General features: G+C 31.1%; 2 protein-coding genes across 2 annotated transcripts; both read left to right on the forward strand.

The window, feature by feature from the left end:
• The first annotated feature begins 17,642 nt into the window (after positions 1 to 17,642).
• Positions 17,643 to 19,426, forward strand: LOC129304184 (bidirectional sugar transporter SWEET3-like). Its single transcript, XM_054943873.1, has 6 exons — positions 17,643 to 17,710; positions 17,831 to 17,867; positions 17,981 to 18,203; positions 18,461 to 18,622; positions 18,735 to 18,854; positions 18,957 to 19,426. Exons 1-6 carry the CDS (start codon positions 17,674 to 17,676, stop codon positions 19,161 to 19,163), a joined length of 786 nt encoding a protein of 261 aa, XP_054799848.1. The 5' UTR covers positions 17,643 to 17,673; the 3' UTR covers positions 19,164 to 19,426.
• Positions 19,427 to 21,452: 2,026 nt separating this feature from the next.
• On the forward strand, positions 21,453 to 23,524 carry LOC129303923 (uncharacterized). The gene is made up of 3 exons (XM_054943509.1): positions 21,453 to 21,865; positions 22,161 to 22,412; positions 23,077 to 23,524. Exons 1-3 carry the CDS (start codon positions 21,485 to 21,487, stop codon positions 23,341 to 23,343), a joined length of 900 nt encoding a protein of 299 aa, XP_054799484.1. The 5' UTR covers positions 21,453 to 21,484; the 3' UTR covers positions 23,344 to 23,524.
• The last annotated feature ends 1,716 nt before the right edge of the window (positions 23,525 to 25,240 follow it).

Genomic DNA, 25,240 nt, shown 5'->3' on the forward strand with positions numbered 1-25,240 from the left:
GTCATAGCCCAACTTGGGCTGTAAATGAGTCTGAAGAATTCTAAGAATCTCATCCCACATTTCCAGCACTCACAAACTCTGTGTTTCTCTTTAAATGTAAACCATTGAGTCCTTCAATCTACTTGCATTCTCTCTGTTATATCGTTCGACTCCCATTTGTGCAACTTATAAGCTACTAACGACAGTGCAAGCTATATCGTCGTATCTTTCTAAACATTTTCTTCTTCTTTTTAAAGAAAATAAAGTGTAATTTTCTTTCGCGTAACATGTATCGACGGTGCAGGTCAAGACCCCGCCCTGCCTTTTAATTTGTTGCATGTACAGACCGATGAACTCCAAGTTTCAGAGTATATATTCGAGTTGCATCGTGATCGTCAAATGTGGAGTATTTCTTTATGTATACATATATTCTCTCCAATAAAAAAAAGAGAAGAAATTGCATGTGTGTTATGAAAACTAAAAAGTTAAAATTGTCGATATATATCCGCAAAAAACACTTTACACTATGGAGGAGGAAAGAGTGGGAGAGAAGACAATTGTTCCTTCCATTCATACAGTATTGTCAAACACTTTTTGTAACATTATGTTAAAAAATATAAAGTATTTTATGTCTTTTAAATTAAAGTGTAATTAGTATGATTTTTTATTTTTCAAATATATCCTTAATTAATGGTGTAATTAATAAGATTTTTTTTAATGAAAACAACTTGTTGAATAAGAATAAATATAAAAAAACTTTATAATTTTAAATGTTATTAATTAATTTATTGGGAGTTAAAAATATCTTCTAATATTAAAACGAAAGTAGTACAATTAATTAATGGGCTAATAAACAAGATGGCCATATAGCTCCAGATTAATTAGATGTCATATAGTGAAAAATATTTGCAATTCTAGTTTCGGTAGGAATTTGGATCCAACTCGATAATTGTTCTCATGGAACACGATTACAAACGTTTGATTTAATTAAATGATTGTAAACGATTTTGTCACATAATTTTTAAAAAGTAATAAGTTTTAAATTTTCGGAGGGGATGACATGTGTAAGAAGTATTTTGATTGTGAGGATTGCTTATCTTGATAATTTTTAGGAAAAATGATAAAAAAAATTATTTAAAATATGTAAATAACAGGTTGGTCCCATAAAATGGTATAATTTTTCTAAAATTCCAAAGGATATTTTTATCATTAAGAAATTATAAAAAATGATACTTTTGCCCTTTATTTATATTAAAAAAATTTGAAACTTTTTATTGATAAACTTTTATTTATATATTAACAACTTTTATTTTTAAATTCACAATAACTTAATAACCATTCACAAGTCATGATCTGCTAGTTTTGATATATATTAGATGTTAAAAATTCACAATTTTTATTCATAATTTTTATTTCTATATTAACAACTTTTATTTTTAAATTCACAATTCACAACAATTCAATAGTCATTCGCAACTCCGCATCTGTAGATCCTAATATGAATTAGGTGTTAAAAATTTACAACTTTTCATTCACAACTTTTATTCTCATATTAACAACTTTTATTTCTAAATTCACAATAATTTAATAATTATTCATAACTTCAGAAATTTTTACTTTATTTAAAGGTAATTTGATTGTTTTCTTTAATTCTCTAATGATAAAAAAAATTTCATTAGACTCTAGAAAAATTATGTCATTCTGTGAAACCTATCTGTCATTTATATAATTTAAATAAACTTTTTTATCATTTTTCTTAAAGTACCAATAAAATTTAATAATTATAATTAAAACACACCAACTATCATAGTCAAATGCCCAATCGAAAAACAGAAACTAGGGGGTTGGGGGGGGGGGGGGAGGGGAAGATGCATGAGATCAGGGGACGTACATGCAAGCGCGCCATTCATGCCTTGTGTGTTGTGAGTTGTGAGTTGACGAAAATAATCGTACCCCATAATCAATGGTCAAAACTCAAAAAAAACACAAGCCCGGGGCTTTATCACGTGGGCCGCCCGCACATGTTAATCAAATTCGAATGTTTAGCATGTACAAATAAGATAAAAATCAAACCAAATGAAGTATCTACCAAATTCAGGGCTTATTTGTTTCAGTTTTTTTTAATTAAAAAAATACTTCAGAGAAATTTTAGAAAGTTTGTTCGAGCTTTTAAAAATAAAAAGAATTAAAAATCATATTTCTAATTAAATTTTCTATACAACATAAAAGCTTTGATCATTTATTAATACTTTGATCAAGAAGAAGGAGAATTTTGTATACGATATATATCGATGAACCTGGACGTTATTCCATTGCTGCTTCTTATATGAAATTCGATGAACGATTGGCGAAAATAATTGCTATCATATAAGCATTGCATGCGTCGAGGAACATTTTATCCCCATTTCCTTCCGATTGGCTTTGAATAATTAGCAACGCAAAATAGAATTGATTTCCTCTTCTCAATTGCCCTGCATTATTTAATTATTTGCACTACCCAAAAAAGGAATTCAAGATATGTTAATCATATATAATTAGAAAAAACACAGTGCAGCATGTGACATATTTTATTGTATATAAGCCGAGAGATAATATATACAATACGTATAGTATGGCAAAAAGCTTAATGGATATTCCCTGGACGTACATTTATAGTAAAATATGAGGTCAACATGAAAAGGTGAACTATATTATATTCGACTGGCCAGTCCCGCTAACGGAGCATATTGAAGCAATGCGCGGTTTGCCAGTGTCCATATCAGTGATTAATTAATTGGAAATTATGTGCCATATTTAAGTCGTTAAAGATTACAGGAAGACAAAGAAAGATGGAGCCCAAGGTTGAAGAACTTGCCACGAAATGTCGTGCGTGTGAAATGCCCATGGCCATTCTTTCACGCACAAACATTGATACAAATCAAAATCGTTCCGCGCATTTTCATCATTTTTAACAGTTTTGGCCTTTGTTTAGTTTATGGGCAAGTTGTGCCTTTATCAAAGGCAAAGTTAAAGGGTCAAACTTTAATCAAGCATGCAACACATTGAACGTACGATAGCTTTAGCCTTTAAGCATGAGCATTTTATTAAGCTGGACGCCTAACAGCTCCTGGTTTTCCTCAGTTGTCCTTCTAGGTTCAAACCCTACAACTACCTTTCGGTCATAGCACGCTTTGCGGCTCCGTACTTTAATTTATACAGCAAATTCAATTTCTTACCTGTTCAGCATCTGATTTTTTTTTTTCATTTGAATTTAGGTTTTGTGATGAAATGAATTTAGAAAAGGATGATTGAATAATACGTGTTTAATGATTGATTGTACTCCCCCGTACCCATTTGATGACTTAATTAAAGACATTAATGTTTGAATATGATGAAGCCTCCTTCCAAATGCGTGCGGCGTAAAGAAGCGTCATATATAGTCTTAGAATTAATCAAGTTAATCAGCGTGCATTCCTCTGAGTAATTATAGGAGTTTGCAAGCAGTTTCTTGTTATGAATTCGAATTTCAATTTAAGAACGTTGACGTGGCTCGTTAATCGAGTGTTCAGCATAAAAATATCTTCATAGTACGTTTTGGTCAAATCCATCCATGTCCATCGTGCGCCATGCATTTCAATTTCAGCACTTATGATGGTAACTATACATCAGCACAGTCGTTTTCAATAAAATTGATGAATTAAATTATTCAGCACCTTTTTCAACCCAAAAAAAAAAAAAAATCCAGCACTTTGCACAGCTTCTATTTGTGTTTGGTCTCCAACAGATCCACCAATCCCTGATCAGCATTTTGGACTTGCATGTCTCACTTAATTATGTTAAATTGATTACCTTAGCTTCCACTCATCAAAACAGAGGGAAAATAAATAAAAAATTCTCTAAAATATATAAATGATAACAAGGTCCTTCAAAATGTGATACTTCTTTTTAAATTCTTTGAAACATTTATAACATTAATATTTTTTTGTCAAATGACTATAATGATCCCAATTCCAAATATTAGTGATTATTTTAGTTTAAATAATAATTTTTTAAATTTTTTGGATAATGACTAAAACGGGATAGTAAATGATAGTTTCACGCTATAAATTTTTTAATCACTAAAATCTAATTATTATAAATATTAGTGATTACTTTTGTTTAAATAATTATGATTACTTTTCTTTTGACAATGATTGAAATTAAACAAGATAATTAACTATAATTTTTTCTTTGCAAATTTTTAATCATTAAAGTCCGAATATTGTAACTATTAGTGACAACTTTGGTTTAAGTAATTATAACTTTTTTATGTTTTATGCTAAAATGGAATATCAAATGACAAATTCTACTTTATAATGTTTTAATCATTGATCCATTTTTTCATATTTTAAATTTGGGGTATTATAACCATTTCACAAAAGATATTGAGATAAAAAAGGTTATGAGGAATTTGAAAAGAATTATTACATTTACAATAACTCATTATTATTTGTACATTTCAGGAGGATTCTTATGTCATTTTTCTTGAAAGAGATTTGTTGTTACCTTTTATTTTTTAAAAAATGGATTAATATTTTTAAGCTAGATCAAGAGTTAAAGTCTTATGGATTGAAAAAACAACTTACCAGAAGAGCCACTTCTAATTGGGCCTAACAACCAACGATTAGATTTGCATGAATTGATCATATTGAATGCAACACCTTGTATATAATCAATATGATTTAGATTCTACAGAACGAATTAGTTCATTACAATATGACAAATTAAGATTTGAATTTTATTAAAAAAGATGTTTACATTTGATGTCCAACTCTGCTTCAAAAGAGATTCCACTGAGAGAACGTGTAAGCAATAAAACAAAAAAAACCTTAAGTACAGCTGTAACCACGGAAAAAAAATATCATCCTCGTATCTCATGTAAGGCCAATCCATTATCACAGTGATTACATGATTTGGAGGGATATTTTAAACAAAATTATCACAAAAGTGTACCGTATATAGATTAAGATGCAAGAGGTCGTGACTTTCTTCCCCCCACTCCCACAACTGATTTAACTTATTAACAATTTTTACTTCATTTCAATCATGTTTATTTTCATAAAAAAAAAGTTGAATATTGATTGCCACAGTTGAATTTGAAGAGAAGAATAACAGCACTTTGATGTTACATTTTCTTTTTGGTATTTTCTTAAAGCAGCACTTCACGACACAGTATACACTAAATTATACTTTATATGAGTTTATTAAATTTGGCACGAGTAGCATGGGATTTCATCACTTAAATAAATAGTTGGTGTTTGAATCTAAATCTCATATACGTAGTAACTTAATTGAGAGAGATTCATGTACTATTTACCTCCAGCACTTCAGGAAAAATTGTCTTTGCTGTTGGTGGAATTCACTTCTTGCGTTACCAAAAATAATTATGAAAAAATTATGTTGAAGTCCAACATAAAAAAAATTAACTACTATGAGACCATTAACAATTGAATTAAGGCTATTGATCTTAATTTAGTTGTTAATAAATTTTATATTAATTAATTTTTTTATGAATTTTGTATGTAATCCTTCCAAAATTATACTTTATAATTAAAATGAATTATATATAAATATATATATATATATATATATTATTGATATTAGGGAAAGAAAATAAAAATTGAGTTTTAACGTGTCAACTCATCGTGTTCGTTTAATCGTTTCATGCATGCTATATAGCCAGATGGCATATGTGAAGTTTAAAGGACACGTCAATTCGGTGAAAGTCCTAATCATGACGAATTGAACAGAAGTACCATTGAACTAGCCTGTAACCGAGAGGGACTCAACCAGCAAATAACCATGAGGGGAATAATAATTAGATTTCAAAAAATCAAATCAATAATAATTACTCCCTTCATTTAAAATTATAAAATATTTATTAAAAAATTAAATATTTAAAAATAAAAAATATTTTTAATTTTTAAAATGTAATTATTATTTTTAAAAAAAATTTTATTGATAATGACTTTATATTTATTATAGGGTATTTAATAGGAGTAAATATAAAAAGATAGGATTAGTTAAAAAGTAAGACACTACTTTATTAGGGGTGAGATTCAGTTAAAAATGTCTTACATTTTTAAAATAATTTTCGTAACTTATTTTGTAAAAAAATTATTATAAACTTACTTTCTCCGTTTAAAAATGTAAGACATTTTTAATTGAATCTCACCTCAATAAAATAGTTATCTACTTTCCAACTAATCCTATCTTTTCATATTTACTCCTATTAAACACTCCACATTAAATATAAAGTCATTATTAATAAAGATACTTTTGAAAAAAAAAAAGCAATGATTATAACTCAAAAGATTAAAAATATCTTATATTTTTTAACATTCAACTCTTCAAAAAATGCCTTATATTTTTTAACAGATAGAGTAAATTAATATTCTAAGCTCAATTTAAAAAAAAATGTTGCGACTTATTTCAATCTTTTTTCAGGCCTATGTTTTAATGAGGAGTGTTTAATTTGTGTGGTTTGAAGAATAAAGTAAATTTCACGTACAAGTTAGAATCTCCGACGGTATTAATTTTTTAATTATCAGGTTTAAAATGAATTGCATGCATGGTCATGATGCTTAATTAGAATTAGAATTATAAAAAAAAAACAAGGAGAGTAGTTTACAAATCCTAAAAAAAGAGTTGCAGATGAGAAATGAGGTTTATTTTAGGTGACACAACTTTAACGAATGTTGTTGTCTAATAAAGTAATCTAGAGAGAGAAACTTAAATCTGAAATTTAAACTAAATTATATAGATGAACAAGTAATGAATATTCATCTAATCTTATTTATAAGTTACCCAATATATTTTATCAGTATTAAAAAAATATTAAAACTTATTAATTTATCTTAAAATTTAATAATTTTTTAATTTTATCTTTATTAAATATATATACTTATTTTATCTCTCCAATATTTAATGAATATAAAAAAATTTATAATAAAAATTTAATGATATAATTTATAAATAAAATTTTAAAAAAATTACTTCCTTACTGTATAAATAAAGCAAGAGGCACCAAGAGGCAGAAGGGCGCGTGGTGGAATAGACAAGGCAAAAAGACAGACGTAGAGGGATGGTGGGCTGAGAGTGATGTGTTGGTAATGAGCCCCCACTAAATTCCTGATCCTACTCATCAACTACTCGGCACTGACACAGATCCAACTTGGTCACACCCACACACACACACTCTCGGCAATGACAAGTTCTGCGGGTCAAAAATACCCTACCCTAGAACCGCGTATGCACCTAAAAGTCTAAAACTATTAAGTGTGGAATGAGGGAAGTGGCTTGGCAGGAATACCGGGTCCCAAAACCACAGCATAAACCATTTACTATACCCATTTATATATTTGGGAAAAGCTCAACAAATCACAGAGGGGTTTAAGCATCCAAGTAACGTTGCTATCATTATCATCAAGCTCCTTGTCGCCTGCGCAGCCCGTGTGAAGCCTGGAAAAACCCTATCATCCCACATATTTTCCACCCCTCCCATCCTTCTTTTCTTCCTTCCAACTCTCTTTTTTCTCTTTATCATTTTCAATTTGTATCTCCCTATTCTTAACATTAAACATAATAATGATGTTTGACATTAAATATCATTCTAACTAATCTTTAACACGCGAAAGAATCAAATTTGTTTTGTAAAAATAAAGTCTAATTTATGAAAGGCAATTAAGAAAATGTGATAAATATTTTTTTGAATTTTATAACTTTAGTGATAAAATATAATGTAATATATGTGACAGTTTATCTTATAATAGAAATGGGGAGAGAGTATATTTCTGCATTGTAATTGTATATTCTGGATGAGCATTTGATAAATAAATAAAAACGACAGACAATGATTAAGTAATTGTGAAAATGAGATTTAAATCAATGGATATATAAATATTGAAGGTCTAAGTACACGGCTCCATGTGTTTTACAGAATGATGATGTGAATGGCTTAGTTCCCTGTGTGCCACGTTAAGCTGACGCTGAACCCAGTGTTACCTAAGTTTCTTGGGGATGGATAACATTGTTTTTTTAATATTATGTTCCACTAACCAGGGAACCACCTAGCTTTAGGGTCCACGTGCATAATTGTCAACTTGGATTGGCCCTGCCCTTTCAAACTCACTCGCACGATGAATGGGAAGCTTAATTGTCATCACGGTCTTTGATTTATAAACTAAGGCAGTAGAAATCAAATACGATAAAATCAAATACAAATACTTATATTTTAATATTTAACTGCATGTCATATCAGAAAACAAATTTTGGCATGATGTGCGGCATATATCCACTGACGAAAGCGGGTTCGGCACTAAGGAGTAATGAATGAAAATAAAGCTTCATTGATGGGCTCGCATGGCTGACCAACCTGCTCTTGCATTAATTGCTACTCTTCTCATTTTAAATTATAAAATATTTTTAAATAAATTTTTTTATTTTAAAGTATAAAATATTTTAAATAAATTAAAATTTTATTAAATATATTAATTTTAATATTATTTTTTTCACTAAACTTAATCTTCATCCCTTCTATTTTTATAGTATATTAAATATTAGGTGTTTTTAAAAATTTATATTTTTATTTTAAAAAGATAAAATTATTAAGTATATTTAATAAAATTTATTATTATATAAAATTTTATTTAAAAATATTTTATAATTTGAGATGGTAGTAATTTAATATTTTATTATTGAAAAAAGACGAAATGATTTTAAATGAGCAGTGTTAACGCGCGTAACGTGTCGCTATGTCGTGACTCCTCATGGCCCAGACAGCAATCAAATTTTGTCCCAATTATTGATCCGCCCTGACGTACGTTTTCCTCTTTGCCACAGCCCTCGTTATTAGCACTGTATGTGTTTTTTTTTTTTTTTTTTAGAAAAATTCATAATAAGTTAGAGTCTGACTTGGGCTCGTCGTGGTAGTCATGGGGGTGCCTCGAGGCACGTGACTCTCAAAATTGATATTGTACGAACAGTACTTATAACGCGCAGATTTTGTTTTGTTTTTTTTTTTTCACACACAGCTACTTGTAATCCCAATCTTGCATCACAGAATCATATATATAATATTGAATATAGATAAATAATATAGTACATTTGGGGCCGTCGCATCTCTTAAAATTGTGGGGAGAAATCATGTTCCTGAGTTGGCCAAGACAATCTAACTAATTAACTTCGAAATTCTTCGTTGATGAAAAGAGGGAAAATTTAAATTATTTTTACAAAAATAAATTAGATTATTTCTCCCACTGCTCCTTATCAACCTTGTAGTTTCCTTAATCCCTTCGCCTTCACTATCTCTTTGAACTTCTTTATTGCCTCCTTCAGTTCTCCCTCCCTCAGCTTCCGCCTTCTCTCCTTTTCTTTCTCTAAGATATACGGCTACTCTTCAAAAACACCCATTTTTCTTCTACTATTCAAATTTAAGGAGATCTGACTGTTAATAATCCATAAATATTATAATATTTTATATTATTAATTAGTTCAGTCCAAAATAATTTACACGGCTCACTGTGAATTCAAACCCTCTATATATATACGTATATATCTTGTTTAAGTAAATGCATAGATGCCGACGGGAAAAAAATATTGCTTCTACCTTACATTTTTATATAAATAGTTTAGATTCTACTTAAATGTTTAATAAGAGGGATAACTAATGAGAGCATGGATCAAATAAATTAAGGGATATTATTTTTAAAAATCCAGTATATTCTCCTATCCCTATTATAAAGAGCTTTACTAGAAATGATAGCTAACTCATTAAATATGTCTTAAAATAAAAAAAATTCAACTTTACCCTATTAAAGATTGATTTGGATTCAGTCGCCTAAATCTAATCACTTAATAAGTGTCTCAATTATGGCCATTACATTTTATCAACACTTAAAAATTATCAACATGCATTTTCCTCCAAAAATATAATTCAAAATGACCATCACTATAAGTACACTTATCATATCTACCCGTTTATTTTAAAAAAATTGAGACCATTCAATTAAATCAAATGATTGTTAACATGCTATGCGAGACACTCATTAAGTGAGTAGATTTGTGCCACTCACGGAATCTAAATCCATTAAAAATAAGGGAAGATAGATACATAGTGTACTAATTAATAATGAGCCATGCAACTAAATTTGCAACAAGGATAAAATTGAAAAAAAAATAACAAACAACTCTCCATATGCCTTATTCTTCCTTTGGACCACAATATAAGGCACATTTTAAAAACTTTGCCTCATCCAAAATATATAATACTATATAACTTTTATATTTATTTTTTTAATTATACTCCCAGTTTATTTATTACTCTTTTTTAAAAAAATAATGTATTGGAGAAGGATATAGACATTTTTAATAATTTAATATTTTAATTAATATTGTGGTCTAGAGAAAATCATAAAGACCAGAGAACCCTTCTAAAGGTGTTCATGTATTAATTGCTCCCTTTTTCCCTATGTATATGATGTTTTCTATAAGTTTATTTTGTCTCTAAATATAAAGGATGTCATGATATTTTTGGAATACTTAGAAAATTTTGCCTTTGTCTTAAAAAAGAGAAGAGACATTAATTGGATGCTTTACTCACTACCACTATGATATTAATTGACATTGTTATAGGTAAAATTAAAAAATTATTATAATTTAATATGATTTCAACTAAATAATAAAAATTTATTGATGCATGGGATTCAGTTTAAAATAGCTTATATATCTAGGAAGGGAAAAAAATTGGGCCGTCTGGAGGAAAAACAATCATAAAGGGGATCAAGAATTGAAGACTGTACTGAATAAATAAAAAATTCCAAAAAAGAGAATATAATAACGGGACATTGGCTTAGCAATGAATGGGAGCCATCAATTCACAGATATAATGCTTGCCAGCTCGTGATAATGGCCTTGTGTTTTCCAAAAACACAACAAAAGTGCATGGCGTGCGTTATAATTCAGCATTTTTAATGTCATCACGCCTTGTTTTCAGTTTCACAACCCATTTAGCCTCTATTTTTTTCTTTTTAGGTTCTATTTCCACCGTTTTTATTTATAAGGTACTCCCAAAAATTACTTCATTTATGTAGTTGACTCACTTCCATTTTTCTAGTTCTATCCTTATTCGCTAACTTTTAACGAGAGGAAGCTATAACTTTTATAATAAATCATTTCATTCACCAAATAAGGTATATTGGAAAAAGTATTATTAGATTTCGAAACTGGGATGCATCATGCATAATACACTATATGACAAGTTCATTGTTATATAGCACTATAACTTGAACTTTGCCTAATTATCTAAATTATTGTACTTATTTAACCAGTATCAACATTTTATTATTTTTGCAGATCAGAGTTTGAAATATTCAAATTGGACTATGGCACTTTTAGTGGGAGATGAGGACTTTGCTGATCTCTTGTATATCTAGAGTAGTCTAGATAACTTAGATTATATTATGTTTTCTTATTTTGAAAAAAGTAGGGACAAAAATAAAAATATATCAACCTGACAATCAACTTAAAAAACAACAAACATTTAAGTTAGAAAATTCAAAATGAAAAACTATCACGATGGAATTAAGGACCCGTTTGTCTAATATTAAAAAATAATTGATTGTTAAATAATTATAAAGTTTTATAAGAAAATACTTTTCATAAATTATATAAAAACTAGACAATTATTTAATATTTGGTTACAATAAAAAAGTATTATTATTCAATAATTTTTTAATCTTATTATATATCCGTCGAACATTGTTTATAAAAATGATTCGCTATTTAATTATTTTAAAATTTTAGGATGCATTTGTATTTTAAATTTTTACAGCAATTTTTTATTAGCTATCATATCAGACTATCATACTATTTTTGGAAAATTCTCAAAATAATTAGTAATATATTTTCTCATATTTTAATTATTTTCCAAATAATTAAGCAAATGGCCCTTACACCATCCAAAAGACAAAAATTGCACAGCACTTATATCAGTAAAAAAATTAGAAGATTTTTTTAAATATTATAATATTGCCAATTTGCCATTAATCTCTAGCAAAATTGTTGCTAGTGGCCCTGCGTCTTTGTAAGTTTACTTGTTGTGGCATGTTTCTTAATATCAAATAGATTAATTATTGACCCTTCACTGGCTTGAGGGGTTACAGTGGCTTCTGATTCATCTTAATTATAATATATATCAGCCAAATCTTGATCATTTTCCCATTTTATAAAATTTTTTCTCACTTTTTCACTTGTTTTTCAATTTTCCCATTCAATCAGTCAGCTATAACTCTCTCATTTCTCATTCAAATAACACAAAACCACATTTATTCTTCTCCTCTCTCTAATCTTGTCCAAACCCTTGTATTAAATCAAGGATTGTAGGCTCATATCATCATTGGAGGAAGATGAAGAGACACAGCCTTATGTGTTAAACCTTGAAGGCTTTGAAGATGATAATGGATTGCTAGATTTCTAAGGAATGCTAGAGAGAAAATGGATGGAGGATGAATTAATGATCTTCTAATGGCTAAGATTTTTTAATTCTCTTAATTGCTCTCATTTGATTTGATGATTAATACCTTAATCTAGGATTATTCTATCATTATTTTGTAATTCTAGTTGAAATTAATCTTGATGTAATAAAAGATACTTGTTTGGTTGATTAGCTAATTTGGCCATCTATAGAAATATACAAAATATTGTGTTTTTCTATTGATAAATCTCTTACTTTACTCTTACATAGTCTTGTGGGTAAGGTTAAGATAATAGAGAGAATCACCATAATCTTAGAGTTCAATCTAACATTGATTTGCATTTTTATTTATTTTTTATTCCATTATATCATTTAGTATATTGAAAAACTTGACTATATTTACTATATATTATTTGCTTAGCTAGGTATCATACTAATAAATTCATATGAATACATATCCTAAGACTTGAATCTAAAACTTTGAAATAAATTAATTTAGCTCTTTCAACTAGTCGAACTAATTATTTAGCTCAGTATATTAAATGTTATATTTTTTTTATTCAACATATCAAATATTATATAGTTGATATTTAAGTTAGACACTTTAAATTTTATATTGTTATTTTTCAATTTAAATAATCTTTATCATTAAACACGAAGTAAAGTAGATACCATATTAGGTACCAATGTCCACACCAAATGCTTTTATATCGTGGAAGAATGAATTTGGCAGTGAATGCATATAACACACATACCAAACTATGAAAAAGGTCATCAATCACGCATATTTTAAGCAATGACATATAGTTTAAGTTTACAATATCTTTTCTCAAGCTGATACGGTATATACAAGTTATTTATGATTAAAAAGTTTAATGTACTTAGAAGGTGATAATCTCTCACAGTATAGCTAATCAAAACTTGAATCTTGATTAAAAAGATGTTTACATTTGGTACCCGCAAACATGATTGCTTCTAATAAAAAGATAATTGCTCATAATTAAAAAAAAAAAGTTCCAATGTACTAGCTTTCTAATGATTTGGTTCTTGTGACATTTGACCTATCTTCTAGGAATCCCTCTAGTCTTTAAAAAAAAAAAAAAGTCTTCAACTATTTTCACGAGAACCTTTGGTCCGTAACCTGGGGCTGTTTGTCATACAATATTATCACATGTTTGCGGGGATATACATATGAGGCAAAAAATAAAAAACTAAAGTCTGACGTGGCAACTTGAAAATGACAAGTTATTTTCCACTTAGTCTATGGGCAGCAAGATACTTAGATACATTTTCGAGTCCTTTATATAAGATATTTGAGACATTTTATGTGCAGATTAAAAATAGTATTACTCCCTCCATCCATAAATTTCACGTATTTTTTTAAGAGTTGGATGTTAAAAAATATATAAAAATTTTGGTATTTCAAGATATAATTATTGTACTTTTTTTAAAAGTGTCTATAAAAAATATTTCATCCGACCTACAATATAGGACTTTTTTAAAAACCTTAACTGATCCAAAATATATAGTGTCGGATAACTTTTGTAATTATTTTTTCAATTATGCCCTACTTCATTTATTATTTTTTTGAAAAAATAATGCATTAAAATTTTAATTATTATTATCAAAGAACTTATATAAGATATTTAATGAGGGTAAAATTGAAAAGATGTAATTTTTTTAAATAATTAAGGTTTTAGCTAACAATTTTTGTAAACCATGAATTAGCTATCAATGTCTTATATTTTGGTTTGGAGGCAGTAAATTACTTTATATTTATTTTAAAATAAAATATCATATTAAATAGAGATAAATATGAAAAGATGATATTAGTTTGAAAATAGTTAACTATTTTATTAGGGAAAAAATTAGGCTAAAAATGACTTATACTTTTTAACGAAGGGAGTATATTATTTTATTTATTAAAATTATCCTAATAATATAATTATATCCTTATTAATTAGAGAGATAGTTTTTTAAATTTGCACAACACCTGATACTTCCTTCTGAAAGCATAACATGGAAATTATATTTACAGAATTCATGTTATAGAATTTGGAGTTGAGATTAGTTTTCATTATTGTTAAAGAATACTTTTGGTCTCATGAAAAATTATTGCACACTTCTTTTGATCCCTATTATAGGACAATTTTTATAATAATTTTTTAGTTTTCAATATAAGACACTTGGTGGGGGTATTAATTATATTTTCCCACTTACTTTTATTTAAATTTATTAACTATAAGAGAATATATAATGTAAATTTAAATTTTTTATTTAAATATCAATAAAATTAAAATTTTATTCTATTTTCAAGAAAAATAATGATTTAACCACTTTTTATTGATTCTGATAACATATTTAAAAGTATCTTATAATAGAGATTTAAGGAAGTATTTCAGTACTTATGATGATATAATAGGTAAAGCCTATTTTGTATTCATAATTTTACTTTAAAAATCCAAAAGATTATATATTTTATTATCAAACTTAAAGAAGACACAGCCAAAAGTAAAGTGACATGTATTAGTATACATGTTTATAAACACAAAACAAATATCCTGTTATATTATATAGTATTATGTACATTTGATATAAAATATCCATATACTTTTAAAAGTATCGATGCATTGCTATAGATATCAAAAAATGATTGTACCATAGTCTTGTTCTTATCTATGAAAAATAAGATTGTAACATAAAATCATTTTAGCAGGAGCATGTGCAGAAAACAAAGGCTGCGCCTAAGTATCAACATCAAATGGGAATATTACAAGAGCTTTTCATAAATCAAACAGAAGGGGTTTGTATTGTTTCTTTTTTCTGGGTTCAGAATATGTTCCCTTGATATATTTACTCACAGTCATACATGATAATGATATATATCAATGTCACTTTACGTGTAGCAGCTGATCCATCCACAGAACCAGCTAGACCAATTCGAATATGCACGACTGCACGAGCTATGCTCGCTTTACTCAATTGAACGGTCTACGATCGTCATGATTCACCAAGTGGATATATCATATATTTCATCCGTCAGCATCCCAGTACACACCCGGGAAGAAATTTTTGTTTTTTTTGTTTTTGGAAAAGATCTAATTTTGAAAGAAAAACTAAAAAATATCTCAGGAAAACCTCGCTTTGTCGCATGTCTATATTTATGATCAGAAAAGTGGTGCTGTAAATTTGACCCCTCCAGCTAGTTGTGGGTGAAAATTTATCCTCCCAGCTTGGCGCAGGTGAAATTTCGGAGGAAAGAGTAGGTCCAGATATACACTGAGTCAAAAATGAGTTTCCTTTTGTCCACTTGATCAGTGGCATCAGCAAAAACCAAAGATGAAATCCAAAAGCATCATAAATCCCCCATTGCTGGGTTTGAGGATATTGAATTTCCAGACAGTTACATATCAACTTATTGATCACGCGTCACGGATAGATTAAGAATTTAATATCACAATCTTTTATCTAGATCTTCTATCTTAATTTTCATCGAATTTATTAGGAACAATATTCCACTATACAGAACGAGCTTCACCTGTATGTTAATCTCAATACTCCCTCCGCTCCTACACACGTAGGAGTTATTAGTTAAGAGATTTGGTTTGATCCTAGATCTAAGATCTCAATCTTATTTGTCTCCCATATTTAGTATTTTTTCTAAACTACCCTTTAGTTAGGTTATTGTATGATATATATATATATATATATATAATTTAATAATACTCTGATGTAAATAATGATTAACATGGTGTTTAAAAAGACTAGCACAAACTTTTTCATTTAACTTATCCAGTTTGCTTAATCCATGAGAATTAGTTAACTAGCTCATGCGTTTTCAGAGGGATGAAGTAATTAGTTCTCCATGCTTCTCTCTCTGGTGTCACCATAACAAACATAACCCACTTTTTGCGGTTTAATTGTAATATCATTCTCGTAATTTCTTCTGCTAAATTCAGAGCAGTAAAACCAACGATGCTTTCCTTTTTAATTTTCTTCTCATCATTTTAACTCCTAACCATGATATTAATTTATCCTATCAGATAATAAATAGCATAGTGTTTTTTTTTTAAAAAAAAAAACTTTGCGTCCCAACCGAGTTGGTTTAACTAATTAGCAAGAATTGGCGGTCATTCTGATACAGATACTTGTTTGCTGTCAAAAGAAAGCAATTGTGTAATAATATAATAAGACGCCATGCCACATCCCATTGACGTGCAAGAATTCAAAACCGTACCCTCAAAGCATTCCCCTTGATTTCACTTTTCGTTTTGTTACTTCACGGGGAGAAGAGGGTGGTTTAAAAAAGGGAAAAATAAAAGAGGATGAAAAACCCATGTAATTGCAAAACAGAATGATAATGTGAATCAAATGGACATGATAATGGTGAATGAATCATATATTAGCCATAATAAACTATCACCTTCAGTTTAACTTTTTCATTCCCACCGAGCAATCAAACTCTGCAGGCATTTCTTGAATAAGGACATTTTTCCTTTTTGCACAACGGGAAGGTCTGAGATAATGAACTCATCATCACTCTGCTGGCACCCAAATACAATCCCATATCTCTAGAAAATGGAGGCCACATCACCAATAACAAGGCCCTTCATTTAGTAAAATTTTTTTAACTCATTATTGGTGTACTTAATGCTATGCCATCACCAAAGGCAGAAGCCATTTAACAAATTGTACCCAGAAAATAAATCAGTTCTCAAAAGTTTACATTAATTGTATATTTGTCAAAAAGTAGAAACCACTTAACAAATTGTACCCAGAAAACAAATCAATTCTCAAAATTTTACATGAGTAGTATATTTGTCAAAAACGTATGGTACAGTTCTGGTGCCATGTAGAACCATTTACGCGCATTCTGTGCCTGTACTGTATCGTTATCCTCCAAAGAATGAAACTAGAAATGAAAATTAATAGGGGAATTAGGTAGTAGCCTCTTGTGTATAGAGCAAGCCGATTGAGCAAAGTTTCGCGTCGACAAGTTTATTAATTAAAAGACGGAGACAGCACCTTCTCTTTCTTTCGATAAAATATTCTATTTTTTCTTTTTCCTTCAAAGAGAGACATTATTAAATTTGCCACTAGGCGCTCAACAGTACTCTCGACGAGCTATAAATACAGCAGCCTCCGAGCTCTTCTTCATAACATACATTCTTCATCTCGTCTCATTACATATCACAGAACTAAAGATGGCACAGAGTTTTCGCATGGCCGTTGCAGTTCTTGGTAATGCTTCATTCTTAGTAGTCTGATGTCTAATCATTATACAGTATTACTGATTGATGTGCGAGTGATCTTCAACAAAAGGTGATTCATTCTTCTGTTTCTTCCCTCTTTGTTTTGCAGGGAATGCTGCTTCGGTATCCCTCTATGCTGCTCCAACGTATGTTATAAACTTCCCTTCAATTAGTTCTCCAGAGCTTCTTCTTTTCTCCCTTTTGCAGCCGTGGAAATCAAACATTACTTAAAAGAGCTCTTCGCGGTTTCTTTCTGCAGGGTTACTTTCAAAAGGGTCATAAGGAAGAAAAGTACTGAGGAGTTTTCATGTCTTCCTTACATCATCGGACTCCTGAACTGTCTCCTCTTCACATGGTATGGCTTACCTGTTGTGAGCTACAAATGGGAAAATTTCCCTCTGGTCACGGTCAATGGCGTTGGGATTGTTCTTGAGTTATCTTACGTTCTCATCTACTTCTGGTATGCTTCTGCAAAAGGAAAGGTAATAACTTGCTTGCTAGCTCAACTCTCTTCTATAGCCTAAGTTCTTCCCTTGTTCATATGCAAACAAAAACGCATAGCTTTCGTTAAACAAGTCAGTATTTGCTTTGGCTGCAAACAGATAACTTGCATGCACAAGAAGACGATACAAGACTTACCAAAAACTTGCTGCAGAAATAAAACTTGCTATATTTGCTTGCCCAATCGCAGATTCGGTATAAAATACATGGCTTCTGATATATCCCGTGTACATTGCAGGTGAAGGTGGCCTTGACAGCGATGCCAGTTATCGTAGCGTTTTGCATCATCGCTATCGTCTCAAATTTTGCCTTCCATGACAGTCGTCAAAGGAAGCTTCTCGTGGGTAGCATCGGCCTCGGTGTTTCAGTGGCAATGTATGCATCTCCTCTTGTTGTCATGGTAAGTCAGTTAGCAGTCATTACAGTAAGATTATATTGTCTTCTTTAACTTGAGTGACTGACCAAGCCAGAAACAGAGGATTGTATAACACAATTTCGATTTCGTTTTGCAGAAAAAAGTTATACAAAGCAAGAGCGTGGAATTCATGCCATTGCCATTATCGCTGTGCTCGTTCTTGGCTAGTGTCCTTTGGTTGACATACGGACTTCTGATCCGCGACATATTCGTTGCGGTTCGTATTCTGGTCTCTTCTACTGTTCTTGGTTTCCTAAAGCTCAGAAGAAGATCGATTGAGCATGTTGATTTAACAGATCACTTTCCCAACTTTTGACAGGGACCAAGTGTGATCGGAGCTCCTCTGGCCATTCTGCAACTTGTACTTCACTGCAAGTACTGGAAAGGAAAAGTCGCTGAAGAACCAAACGGGCAGGACCTGGAAAAGATAGATGTGGTAAAGGAAGGCTCAGAAATAATGGCGGATTTGGAAAAAGGAGAACTAGAAATGAAGATCACAAATGATCCAAGCAAGACCAACTCCTGATCAACGACAAGGCTGAAAATTTTGCCCAAACAATTTTCGGTTTCCTGTCTGGGTCTTGAAAAATAAAGTCTTCTTTATTGTTCAGAGCTAGTATTTTCATGATCGTATTATCGCATAAAGTTAGTGTGCTTCCTAATACATGGGGACGTGCTTTGTTTCCCTGAGAACTGGTTTTTGCCACCCAGCTCAAGTTTCCAACGCATGGCTTGTTTGTATTTGGGAGTATAACTTGCCAAATAATATAAAGTGACATTCAAATTCAACACTTCAGAATCTTCTGATACTTTTTTTATGATATATATAAATACATATAGTTGGGATGCACGCGATCCATCGAACAGTATCATGTAGCTTAATATATACAACTCGAGCAACAAAATCAGATACGGAACCAGAATGATTGTGCAAGCTATTATTAAACTATTGGGATAAAGTTCATGACCACATTCCAGAATACAGAAAAGTTATTTCGAGGCTCCAGGATTTAATTGAAAGAAAGCGGCCAAATTCACATGCGACAACCAATAGCAACCTATGAGTCACCAACAATTTGTCACCAAGCCTGTATAAGCAGTGCTTTGACATTCCTATCTCTTTCTCTCTCCATTTTTTTTCCTTCTTTTTGGCGTTTGAAAAAAAAAAGTGGGATTCAGGCATTGGGTTTGAATTCCGTGTAGTCGGTGTTGGAAACCCCAAAAAAAAAAAAAGTTGAAGGTGCGTAATTCTTCTGCTTACTGCAGGGCTTCTTCCAATTAAAGCAGCATTTCATTTAAAAAAATATATATAGTTAACCTTATATATATATATATATATATATATTTGATCGAAGTCAAATATTTGATTTTGTTTTCAATTAAATCAAGATATATGAATTTTTTATAAATTATTTATACTATAATAAAATTTTGTTATTAATTTAGTTAACATATTAAGGTTTACTTGCCATGATTTAATTGCATATAAATATATTAAATATATGAAGTTAAGTAGATGACTCTTGCTCTTGTTTTACTATCAGTGTGTTATGGGTGATTCTAATGCAATGCTTCTTTTGTTTCTAAATGTAAATCTTAATTTTTACTTTAATTTTGTCTATAAAGATAGGTTTTAACATAGATTTCCTAGTATGGCAGGGAGGAGGACGTGGACACGCTAGACAATGAAACCTGGGGGTGGGAACCAAAAGATGAAGTTGCGATGATTAAATGTTACCAGTCTCAAACAGTAAACTTGTCTAAAACTGAAGCCCCTCGAATGCACAAACGAGGACAGGGACTGTCAAAAGTTTTTGCAAGCTTGGTTTGATTCTGTGAAAAACGCGTCACTCTCAACTATTCTCTTGTAATTTACATCAGGGCCCCGTCTCTCGTTCTTGAGCGTTTGGCGGTCTCACGAATTGTGCGTTTGAGTGTCAATGCTCTTTCTCTCCACACCGGTCCTAGTCTATGGCTAGCTTGGATTCACATTGCTTGGCATCCCAGCACTTCTCAACATTCCAATCATCCAGCTGTTTTCTACTGCGCGCACCCTCGTCCTCGTTCTTCGCCCCTCATTGTCGTCTTATGATATGGTATCGTCGTCCCACACCAATTGCATTATTATCCAGTTCATAAACCGGTACATCCGTACCAATCTACCATGTGCTTAAATATACATTTCTACTTAATCACTAAAGCAACCAAAACGAAAGGCACCAGAGCAGATCCTCCTTAAAATGGAAACAAGATTTTGAGAATCAAAATATGATATTGGGGGTGCTTGATTATTTTTTTATGTTTGTAAAACAATTCGAGTAAATTTTTAAAATAGGTTTTAGAAATAATAAATTAAAAAAATAAAATATATTCGAGTTATTATTTTAAAAATATATTAGAATATTTGCTTTATTAATATATTATTAATAATAAAAAATTGATTGTTTTATTTTTATTATAAATTTAATTTTTTTCACGACACATAACTAAAAACATATTTTTAAACATTTTTTATTTAAAAAAACTGTTATCAAAACAAGAAATCAACCCGCCATTATTCCTTGTTTCCTTTTTACTTTTTGTTGATCATCGATGTGCTAGCTAGGCTCGCGAAGATTGAAGCGTGAGAGTTCGAATCCAGCCCGAGCTAAATGGGACATAGGCAGTCCATTATCATAAGGGAACAGTCCGTTATCATAAGGGAGTTCCAGTTCTTCCACGTGTCACAGTGTAAAACAGAACTCGGAACTCCATGCACGACGCCACGTGTCCCTCTCTCTCGCTTCCGTAACAACAAACGCGGTCCCTCTCCCGTCTTTCTCGACCGCGCCCAGGCACCGTTTCTCAATGCACTGGGAATTTCTGATCGGAATGGTGAAGCTCGCGTCGGCACGAGACTTCCGGACCTATGGACCCGGGATGACCCGGAACCGCTACGAGTACATCAATGCGGGTCTCTATTTGTTCGCTGCCGTAGTACTCACCTGCGGGTTTGCGGCTCAGTTCTCCTCCGAACCCAAATCCGGTCTCGTCCTTTTACTCATTGCCTTCGGCCTCATCCTCATCGTCAATTTCCACGATCTAATCGCGCATCTAGCCGGAACCGATTTTCAGTTAACCTTGATGGAGTTCGACCTTCAGCTCGCACTTGTCGAGTTCGGAGTTCCAGTAACTGTGGCTGTGGGCTCGCTTCTCTCCTTTCTAGGGATTTTCTTCATTTTCATTCAGGTAAAACATAGATTTTGGCCAAAACAAAAAAGGTAAAACATGGGTGAAGTTTTTCTCAACTTTTTTGGAAGAGTTTTGTTTTTACAATTTCTCAATAAGACTTAGGTAGAAACATGTTGGCGAACCAGTGGACCCACTTGAACGACTAAACTACAGTGTGTAGCTCCCCTACATGTCTCGTTGAAATTGTCACGATAGCCTGATCGCAAGCACTTCTTATGTAATTAGATATTGATAATTTGTGAAATTTACATTTTTTTTACCTTAAGGGTGGTTGTTATTGCACAAAATGAAGGAGGAGAAAGGATATGGCTACTTCAAATTAGAGAGGCATGCTCTGAACTTGCTATTCGCCGGGCCTGTGTTATGGGCGATAGGATCGATCCACAATTCATGCCAAATCTATGAGAGAGCGGACGGGCATGTTCAAATCTTGCAGCAGAGTGTGCACATCCCATTTCTGATGGGGAGTCTGTTATTCTTGCTTGCTGCTATTCTCAATTACTATGAGCAGTCTGGCGCGATCCGCCATGGCCTTCACTTGCTTGTAAGTTGTCTTCTATGAATGATTCTATTTCCTTTAGTTGCTTATTGCTTAATATCCCTGCTGTCTGGCAAATGGTGCGTGCATATTAGTCAGCAGAAATAAACGATATGCTCATATTAGAATGTGTGATCAAGATACCGAAGCCCACAGTATTTAATTTGTGTTATTGAGAAAAGACCAAATCGACAGTTTGATCCTGAGTTGCAACAAACCCTTTGAACATTATCTGGTTGACTTCATAAAAGGACTAATATGCTAGCAGACTTTTAACGACCAAGTCGTTCTTAATGTTGATGCAAGTGTTCGTGAAAGCAGCCATAGATTCTTTTCCTTATACAAGCTTGGTTGAGCTGTGGCTTCAACCTATATTCTAGAAACTGAGTGAGGTGGTTTGGTGGCTTCGGTCTAATTCATTTGATCAACAAAATGGCAGATATTGGATATGAATCAAGTTGAACCACAAAATAGAAAATCCTGACTTCGAAATGGTCAGTTTATAGTTTCTCTAGCTACATGCTGTGTGGGATATACGATGAGAGCAACATGCATCTGCTCTGTGTGTGTGTGTGTGTGTGTGTCTCATGGCAGAGTGTGGTGGATGATGATGATGACTTCTGATGAGATGTAGTTTGATGACTATTGGTTGATTTAATGATGGATGCAGGGCGGGACTTGGGTGTGGCTTGAGATCTTTGGAAGCATGTTGCTGTTCATGGGTGGAATGACAAATGTAGTGAAAGTGTTCAAGATGCAACAAACGGATGGACTGAGGCTGGAGAAGCTTCGGGGAGGGGCACAGGAAGGACGGGTCCCTCTGATTCTGGAAGATCAGAGGAGGAGAGGGCGTCAGGTGGCAGACGCCAACAAAATCGCCGAGCCTTCTCCTACTCCTTACAAGGATGTTCTTATTGGCCAAACCCAGACTCCATGATGCTGCCTGTCACCACTTATTACCACTTCCTTTTTTTTATTTATTTTTCATATTTCTTTCGCGGACCCTTTTCTTTTCAAGATACAGACGGCAAGTTGCTTGCCAGTGCCGTTATGTGGAGGATTACTTATCATTAATAATAACAATGTTATTACTTTCGCGTGGCAAGATGCACGAGTTTTCTGAAAGTGTTGTTTTTCCCCCCTGTACAAGGATCATGCGCTAATGCTAATGCTGCGTTTGGCTCGTTAGGAAAATTGGAAAGGAGAAAAAATTGGAGAAGAGGAAGCGAAGAGAAGAATTTTTCTTTTACCGTGCTGAGCTCAGCAAAAGAAAATAGGAAAGAAAAAAAGTTATTAATTCTATATAAATAATAATTATTATTTATGAAAATATTATATATAATAAAATTTAATATCTTAATACATTATATATATAATAATTTATATCCTATATTGATAGAATAAAAATATAATTACAAATTATTTTATTCAGTATCGACCAAAAATTATTTTATCCAATTTATAGTTTTATTTATTAAATTATTAAATACATAATAATATTAAAATTTTGATATTACAATTAAATATAAGGAACTTAACTGAAAATTTAAAATTAACATTTTTCTAATTAATTTAAAAATTAAATATATTACTTGTTTAATAAAATTTTATTATTAAATATAAAATTTAAAGTTGATAAGTAAATTTAAAAATAAAATTTTTTCTTCAAAATATTTTTATATTTGTAGAGAGAGTTGAAAGTAAAAACATATGAGTTCTACATGTTATTTTCTTTCCCACTTTTTTGTTTCCACAAGCATAGTACAAATGCTAATAGCCAAATGATAAATGATAATTTTATATATTTTTATTCTTTTAATTTAGACTTTTAAATATTTATTTAAGGCTAATTGAGTTTAATGAGATATTATTTGATTTTATTAGCTAATATTCAGTTTTAGAATTTTAACTAACTAAATCTTTGATTTTAAAATATAAATAATATCTTTAATATTTTTGCACAGGTGCTATTTAATTTTATTTTATTTGTGCAGATTTCTTAGATTCAATTTGGAAGATATTGATAGAGAATATTTTGGATAAGAAGAATCTGGGCATGTTTAGAGATCAAATCAAGAATTAAATCTTTAAAATTTTGTTTAAATTTACTTTGAGTATTTTAGTGTAGTTTTTAATTAGGGTTATTTAGGATAATTTTATCATTTTAGTAAATTATTAGATTTTATTTTCTTTTGGAAGAGACGCAGCAGGAGAGGCGCATGACATTATATATATATATATATATATATGAAAGAGAGGAACGGACGCGTCACGGAGGCATCACTGGACGAATTGAAAAAAAGAAAGAACCAGAGGCATCATGGAAAAAAATCACAGGATAGCGGCGATTGCGGTTCACTTTTTCTTCGATTCCTCCAGCATGGCTTCTCAATTTCTTATCTTATGTTGTTTGATTTTTAGTTCTATGGAGAGCTAATTTTCTTGGTGTGATCAATCACAAACTATGATCCTAAATTTTAATCAGAGTCTTTAATATTTAGGGGAGATTTTATTCTAACTTTATTTCAATTTACTCTTCTTCTCTCTACCTCTAAATTTTATGCCTTAATTGCTATTGCTGATTAGAGTAGCTCTACTGCATAATTTTTGGGTTATAAATTTTATCTGAGGTTTTAATTGCTATAATCGATTGATATAGCATTGTAAGAGTAATTTGGCTTGGCTTGGGTGATTATCCATGCTTTGTTTTTGGTGTGGCTATAAAACAATTGTTAGGTTGTGGGTTAAGGGAGATTTCAATTAATCTATAACTTAACTTCTTGTTTAATCCTTGAATGATAATTTGAGAAATATATAATGAAACCAGAATAATA

This window comes from Prosopis cineraria, unplaced genomic scaffold (genome assembly GCF_029017545.1).
Source record: "Prosopis cineraria cultivar Desert tree isolate PC_DT_omini unplaced genomic scaffold, ASM2901754v1 PC2, whole genome shotgun sequence".
NCBI classification, from domain to species: Eukaryota; Viridiplantae; Streptophyta; class Magnoliopsida; order Fabales; family Fabaceae; genus Prosopis; species Prosopis cineraria.